Source organism: Nicotiana sylvestris, chromosome 5 (assembly GCF_000393655.2).
Source record: "Nicotiana sylvestris chromosome 5, ASM39365v2, whole genome shotgun sequence".
NCBI lineage: Eukaryota > Viridiplantae > Streptophyta > Magnoliopsida > Solanales > Solanaceae > Nicotiana > Nicotiana sylvestris.
In genome coordinates, this window is record NC_091061.1 from 169,457,372 (window position 1) to 169,466,229 (window position 8,858).

The 8,858-nt window shown below is 30.3% G+C and overlaps 1 protein-coding gene across 1 annotated transcript; it reads right to left on the minus strand.

The window, feature by feature from the left end:
• Positions 1 to 688: 688 nt before the first annotated feature.
• Positions 689 to 7,139, minus strand: LOC104235396 (protein FLOWERING LOCUS T-like). Its single transcript, XM_009789156.2, has 4 exons — positions 6,875 to 7,139; positions 6,238 to 6,299; positions 1,748 to 1,788; positions 689 to 1,297 (listed from the first exon to the last, which is right to left on the minus strand). Exons 1-4 carry the CDS (start codon positions 7,070 to 7,072, stop codon positions 1,071 to 1,073), a joined length of 528 nt encoding a protein of 175 aa, XP_009787458.1. The 5' UTR covers positions 7,073 to 7,139; the 3' UTR covers positions 689 to 1,070.
• Positions 7,140 to 8,858: the final 1,719 nt, after the last annotated feature.

Here is an 8,858-nt window from a genome sequence, read left to right on the forward strand (position 1 = left end):
CTCAGTAACTTATGCATAGACCCTATATTTTTGTTAAAATTTTTATTAAATATGTATAAATATCTGTTTATGAACCCAGTTATTATTGTATATTAATTTGAGATTGCAATAGGAACCCATAAACTTAAAATCCTGGATCCTCCTCTGCCAGCCCACATTTGCAAATTAAAGTAGCTTTACTATCTTCATCCAAGGATTTTCTTTTATGGCAGTCAATTTGAGGTCTGAGCTAAAACTACTGAATTCAGATAAACTTGTAACTTTAATGTAACGTTATATCTGCCCCTGGCTAAGTTTGTCTGTCACATATGGCCAATTAAGTTCATTATTACTCTTATAGATTATTGCTGATAAGTTGCTAGCTAAGCTACACTTAGCTAGTGCCCTTGAAACACCAAGTAAAAAATCCTTGATCTAGGGTTGCAATACAATGACAAAGGAAATTTCAATTTGTTTGGCATTATTTCTTTATTATTATGACGTTTCAAAAGAAATGACACAACTTATATTTCTTAAATGATCGAGGTTTTTACAGCCACATAAATATTATGACATATTTAAAATTACAAATTTTAAAAGTTTTACCATCACAAAAATGTTATGATAACAATTTAAAACCACAAACTTTAAAAGTCTTCCTTTTCTTATTAAACTTTATATCAAGTCAAAACTATGACAAACGAAGTAATCAAACAGAGGTAATAGTATATTCATTTCTTTAATGCAACATATAGATGTAGTCACCCATTCTTTTTAGAATAATTGAAATTACACGAGATGACCTCCAACACTTGCACTTAATTATATCAATACTAGCATGCTATTATTGATATATAATGCATGCTTTTATTTCTTGATACATGCATGGATACGAGCTAGGTAACTAGCAATATTCAGTAGCAAAACCACATATACTGAAGGGTGGTCAACTGAACAGCCTTCATCGAAAAGTTATATTATATATGTAGAAACTTATATTGTATATGTAGGTCAAAAATTATTTTTTTTATATGTGTATATTTAATAGTTAATATCCTTCGCCAAAATTTCTGATTTTCCCACTGATAATATTATATTAATCGACGGCCACCAGTACCATTTTCCCTTTGGCAATTGAAATAAAGAGCAGCAACAGGTAATCCAAGATTGTAGTGCTTTGCAAAGTCTCTTGTGTTGAAATTCTCTCGACTTTCTGGAGCATACACACTCTCTCTACGTGATTGCCGAAATAGCACTAAAACTAGCCGATGTATTCCCATTGTTGGACGTGGACACTCATATGATACCACTTCATTGCCTAAAAAACAGGAATTAGTGTCGGACAAGCTAAGCGTCATACTAAGCTAAATCAATTTAACAACGGTTAGCACAGAATACAACAACAACAACAACAACTAACAACAACAACAATAATAATAATAATAATAGTAATAGTAATAGTAATAGTAATAGTAATAGTAATAGTAATAGTAATGTACCCATAGTGATCCCACAAGTAGAATCTGGGGAAGGGAGAATGTACGTAGATCTTACCCCTATCTTATGTGAGATAGAAAGGTTGTTTCCGATAAACTCTCGGCTCAAGAAAAATATTTTTAAAACATGTTTGAAAAATATAAGAGTAAAGAAGTTATGATGAAAATACTGAAGAAAAGAAAATATAAACTGCAAAAAAGTTAGATAACCAAAGCAATACATAACAGTATAATATAGAGAAACTCATGATTAGTATGAAGGATAGACTTACCAAAGCTTACTCCTGTGGTTGCTGGAATATCAGTGACCAACCTAACAATGTTAATTAATCAGAGAGCAATTTTGAAATTGTATAACTTGAATAAATTTGATACTAATGCCCAATTCATGAATTTGTCATTTGTCTTAAATTTTCTCAATCTTTATGAAATTAATTGTAATAAAAAGGTTCAAAATTTGGATGGTGGCAAGGAAAATATCAATTTTTTAGTTGTTGGAGCTAATCTGGTTCATGGGCTCTAATCCTAGTTTGGGTTAGACAGATTCCTTGAGCCCAACACCAACACCTGACTCGGCCCTATGATTGGTATCGAGCCACTCGTTGCCGAGACTAGTCCCGTTTTCGATTTGGCTGGGCTTTATTCATTTTTGGCCCGTCGGTCGAATAATTACGGGCCCCAGCCCAAATATTCAAATACACAGATTATGTGTATATGTGGAGGCATTTGCATCTATACCCGCTTTTTGTATCACGTTTTAATTTGTGCCCGCTTTGCAAAAAAAATTGCAAGCGTACCCGCTTTTCGCATAACTTCAGCATACGGGGCTGAAGTAGCAAAGACAATCACGCAAAACTTCAGCATTCTAGTAGTCGGGCTTGAAGTTCAGCTCTAGAGCTGAAGTTTTTATTTTGTAACTGGCAAACTTCAGCTCTAGAGCTGAAATTTTTATTTGTAACTGACGAACTTCAGCTCAATAGCTGAAGTTTTTAAAACCCTTGAGCATGTACTGCTAAAGTTTCATGGTTCAATTGAAAAACAAGAAGGGAAACTGGAAAGTCTCCAAAATATACTAAATATGTCAAAGTAGAGGAAATTAAGTAAGAAAGCAAAGAAAATGATGTAATTGTAGAAGTCAAAAGAAACAGGTTTCTCTAGTCATTCTTTACGAATCAATGATGCCAACCAAACATTGAATGCTATTTATTACTACAGAATTCATAAATCCGTTACCCTGGCCCTAAGTAATACTCTATTCAACCAAACATTGATTTATTCTGGATCGAAACGTCTGAGTAATTGAGTGAAGCCACAGAAGGAGAGATATTGCTACATCAATATTAAAGTTTTGAAGAGATATGGAGATCACTAGGAGAAGGAGGAGGAGAAAGAGGGCTGAAGTTATTTAAAAAGTAGGTACAAGTTAAAAGTTTTTAAAAAAATGGGTATAAATTAAATGGGGGCGACCAAATAGGACGTCCCGTGCAATTTTTACGTATATGTATGTGTGTGTGTGTACCCTATCTCAAAGAGTAATATTTTATTGGAAATTAGCTTGAGTTAATAAATGAAAATTAAGAAAAATTATATGTTCCTATGAATACAATAAATTTATATACTTTGTAAATTAGGTGTTTATTGATATGAGTACACACACAAAATACGTACCTGGAGATAATGTGTTTGAATTATACATAATTATAAAATAAAAATTAAAGAAAAATTCCTGAAATGATTAGTGCCATCCCCATTTAGCTAGTTCAATAAATGAAAAAATCTTATCATGTAGAAGTTTTCAAATGTCTTATTATAATTTATGAGGACTTATATATTTCAAAGATACAATAAAATAATGACAATTCATTTAGAATACATTCATACTCCAAATCAATGAGCGCAAATTTAAAAATTTACTTAATATTATTTTAAATATATTTTGAGTTATAAAATAAGTACTTAAGAAAAATAGTTTAAATTCCTTATGAAGATAATATTGATCTTATTTTGCTAACTTGGTAAAGAACGAATGCCACCTTTTCAATGAACCTATTTGCAGGCTTTTAGCTAATTGAAGTATCACTCAAGTACTTAAAAATTTCTTTGTTACTACCTTCTTCGCGAAATCACAATTCAGGACTTTCAACATTTTATTTTTCCTTTTATGCTACATACATTATTATTATTATTATTATTATTTTAATTTGATATAAAAGGAGAAGAATAATATCAACTGTAAGGGGGAAAAAATTGCTAAGTAAATTTTTTATTTACCACCATCTTTTTTCTTTTGATATAAATGCGTATATGTCTCTTTATTTTGAGGTTTATTCAGTCAAGATTTTTTTTTTGTTTCTAATAACATTCCATTATAAATTGTGTAATAAATTCCAAATTAAAAATATTAGAAAAAATTAATTGCAATTCTATTAACGTTATATTAATGCTTTATTATTTTTAAACTTAGTATATAATATATATATATATATATATTTAAATTTATTCAATTCGATCAGATATTTTTTATTTTATTTAACAAATAAAAAAATTACCTAAATATTCGTTGCGGTCATAGATTTTTATCGGACCGATAACTTTATCAAGAAAAACCTAATAATCGGTTGGAAAGGTTCTGTTAATTTGGCTTTTAGTTGAGTTTCATAGAATCATTGACATCCCCTGTATAAAATCTAATGGGAACGTTTTGTTTATTTTTCATAAAAACCAAATTTTAATTTTTTAATTTTTAAATAATATTTTTATTTTAGATAAAATAGAAAGAAAAAAAAAAATACGATATTGTCTTGTTTGCTTAGAACTTTTTGAACATCTTTGTTCACTTGGCCTTGAAATTTTAGGAGCTTTTTGAATTTTCTTGCTATCATATCCTTCTTCACAATAATAGTAATCTTATTATTTTTAATTTGATAAATTAGGAAGTATTTAATAAATACATTTTAATTGATTTAATAATCATAAATATTAGGAATAAAAATATGGGAAATTATGATTTCGTTACCTAATTCGGATAAGGAAAGAATTTATATAAGGTAAAAAGAAAAATTGATTTTAAAGAAGGAAAGATTGAAAAGTTTAATTAATTTTAAAATTTTAAATATTAGGAAAAATAAATAAATGACAATTTTGCGCAATCAAGATGTGCTTAATATCTAGTAAAGAAATATTTCGGATTTGATAAAAAACTATCTTATTCAATATGGACTATAATTTGAAAGAAATATTTCATCTTTTAAAGAGTATAAGTAAGTCCACTTTTGTTTTCAAGGTTCAAGCAAACATGACGAGTTAATGCCAACTAAACAGCGCTTCGGAATGATCTAATGATCTTTCCAACAAGGAAAATTAACTTGAAGTAGTTTCAAACGTTGAGAAAAATAATTATAGAATACGCATGCTTTGCGCAATCAGACTCACATGATATAAAATACTTTTTGTCAAAATTATTTGCATTATAACATTGCAATAAGTAAAGGATTTATATAAGGTTATAAAATCTTATTTGATTTCAACTTCCTACGTGGTAGTTTAAATAAGGAAATATTCAATAACCTAAATTTACTTGACTTCAAATTCTAAATATTAGAAAAATAATTAAATTATAATTTTATCCAATATAAAATCTATTGTTAAAGGGTAAAAAAGGCGAACGACATTTCGCTAAAGGTCTTCGTGCTTTTAATATAGTATAGTATAGAATAGATATAGATATAGATTTATACTTCATACAGGGGCGGATGCAAAGGTTTAGCAGCGGGTTCAATTGAACCCATAACTTTTGACGCGGATTAAAAATTTATGTGTAAAAATTCCTTAAAATTGAAAAAATAATAGATATGAACCCATAACTTTAAAAATATATAGTTAAACCCATAGAGTTTAAATCCTGGATCCGCCTCTGACTTCATATACAAAACATATTCTTTTTCCAGCTATTATTTTTTAGGGCGTCCCAATAATATAATCTTTATGTGCAAAGATAAACCCCAAAAATTATAATTAAAAGATGGTGAAGGTTACAGATAGATTTACAAGACCATTTATATAAATGTAAGTGTTTTCCATGGAGAAATTTTGGCCTTTTTGGAGTTTAAAACTGTGATAATATTAAAATTGGTGGCATTTATCACAACTCATAACGGTAAAAACTTAATTCGCACTCACTATTCATGCCATACCCATATATGTTTGACCCTCTACCCCCACCCCACCCCCACCCCCAAACACACACACACATCACTTAATCATAATAAGTTGATATAATTTTGTGAAATACAGTCAAATCTCTCTATAACAGCTTCACTTCTTCCGATATTTTTTTGCTGCTATAGTGAAGTATTGTTATAGAGGACATATACTATAACATAACATAAAAATCGATTCTGAGTAAAACCTGACTTTTATAGTGAATGACTGTTATATAGGGATGCTGCTATAGAGATGTTTGATTGTACCAAATTTTACCAAGATACTAATCCAGAGAGAATTGATGCGTATACTCGCGGATCAATTAAAAATTGACATCCATAAGTACAATATTTTGGAAAAGGAGGTTGTAAATCACAAAAATATTTCTTGTTAATGCGTTACTAATTATGTGTTGGGATTCAGTAATCAGTAGGATATCATGAATCCAAGAATTTAATCAACGTCTTTACATGGTAGAATGGAATAAAGACACCATATTAATCCGATAGCTACATTAAACACCTATAAAATGCAAGCTAAAACTGGGGAAAAAGCTAACCAGTGCAGATACTCCTTCTGGTGTGGGTTGCTTGGAGTTGGAGCGTCAGGATCCACCATAACCTTCACAAACAAGACCAGAAATTTTATTAAGGTACTTTGATTTGATATGACAAAAATTATTGAATCAAAAAAAAATATCATAAGAAAGTTATTTTTGGATTTTAGTAATTAAAAGTATTTTTTAGGAATTTTAAAAATTTAATCCAAAAACATTTTTCATGAGAATCAACTTGCATCGCATATGCGGAAGACATAATATTACTCTCTCTAACATGTTACATTTTTAGATGATATGATCATAAAAAAGTGTGCAGTGTAAACTTTAGGTTCAACCGAAGTTATCGAACCTAGTAAAAAGCTAGAGTAATAAATATGTATGAAGAATCTAGTAACTCAAATGCATGGTTAATAGGTGATTCCGATCCGCGATATCTCGAACCCATTAAGTTCAAATTTTGAACTCCGATCTAGATGAACAGACATACTTCAACTTGATATTCTTAAACTTTTAGACGAGCGATCACACAGTTTAATAATAAAACACGAGGCAAAATGAAAAAAGAAAACAATGACACTTGAAATGCATGTCAAAGCTATAGCTGGTACAATAGAGCAAGAGATTATATAAGGCATACCAGAGTGTAAAAAGTGCGAAGATCATCCCCTCCAACTTCAACCCTAGGTTGATTGTTAACATGAGAAGGCCTCAAATCACAACCATTTTTAACCTCTCTAGTGTTGTAAAACACTCTTAGGCTAATAGACTTAGTGAATGGATCCAAAACATCTCCTATCACTCGAGCAAGTGACAAAGTGTCTCTTCCTCTTTGCATGATCACTGCAAGAAAAACTCGAATTGTCAACGATTTTTACCAACCACCCAAATCCGTTAGTTGGTTGCTTGACTCAATAATCATGAGCACAAGGGTATTTATATGAGTTAGTATGCTAGTATTGGTTTATTTGTGCCTTTTTTCCTTCCCAAGAATCTTAACCCTCACCGTTCTTTTGTTTTTCTCCAAGCAGAGACAGATCTAGGATTTTAGTTCTATTGGATTCAGCATTTAAACTTATTGGTTCATATCTATTTTATTATAATTTTAATAATTTTTTACACATAAATTTATGTTCTGCATCGAAAGTACTAGATTTAATTGAACCCGATAGTTATATGGTGCATCCGCCCTGTTTGCACATATAGTATTTCCATTCACTTGCAAATTCAAAGCAGAAACATTATCTTATCATTTGCGAGTTTATGAGTTGGCGCACGTTGGAAGGGGTGTATTTAGGGGGATTCCATGGGGCACGTGAACCAATATTCCCCTCCATAAATTATGTATAGTAGTGACCGATTTAGCATATAGTCAGTGAGTTGAACTAATCCCAATATTTTCGACACATAGTATAGATATATATATACATATAAGAAAATTACTATTTAAAAAAAATATTTTGAACTTATAATTTCAAAAGTGTAATAGTTGCAATAGTAATAACTGAAGATTGAATATGTAAAATTCATATCATGGGTCCACCTCTTTGCAACAGTGCACCCATCCTCTCAAAATTCTGGATTCACCTTTGGGTTCGATCTCTAAGCAACTTTTTTTACTTGTATTTGCTTTCGAGTTATTAATCCATCCCTCGATTCTTCTATTTTTTTGTCCAATGCAACTTTATAGACGTGGATTCATGATTATTTAAATTTGATGGATTCATTCTTTAAGGCTATTAATAGTAAATTAACGAGCTCTCTATTCATGAACTACATCAAAATTAAATATTTGTTTAGTCATATGCTATGTAGAGCGTAAAATATTTATAATTGTTAGCAATTATTATATCATCTTCAAAAAAATAAAAAGTCGTCAAATACAGTTATGCATAATGACTAGAAGTTATTCGTAGTTTTCTATTTAACTTTTAACTACCGTATTGCAGTTGTACAATTATGCTATGTGACTGGTAGTAATTTTATGTTAAAAGAAAGTGAGCATCCACAACCTTAGTTAAGATCTAAGTCCTCCCACTATATATATTTATATGCGGTGTCGAAAATATTAAGTAACGGATAGAGTGCATTTGCCTATCACCATACTCTAAGTATTAACATCAATAAAAGACCGTAGTTGATGGATAGAAGACTATTGGGAGTAACTTGTTTTATCATGAGCTGCTGTTTTTGGAAAAGGAAAAAAAAAGATGCCAGTGCTTCGTCACCTCATTCTCCTTCACAAATGTGAAAAGGTCTAACTATTCAAGTTATGTTGCTCGGATTGTTTAAATTATCGTTCGGTGGATGTCAGATTCTTTAAAAGTAATGTACTTTTTGAAAATTCGACACGAATACGGCATCAAATTTGAAGAGTAAGCGCAATATAGATTCCAAGAGGAGTAGAAGAACTTTGTGCTTTTTCTTGAGTATTTTTCGTTTCAAAGTTTTTAATACTGAACTTATACTTTTACACTGGGGCAAATGTAGCCTACTAGTTACAGGTTCATTTGAACCCATAATTTTCGATACGGAATATAGTTATATGTGTAAAAAACTTACTAAAATCTCAACAAATATTATATCTGAACCTATAATTTTAATAGTATAATCAGTTCAATACT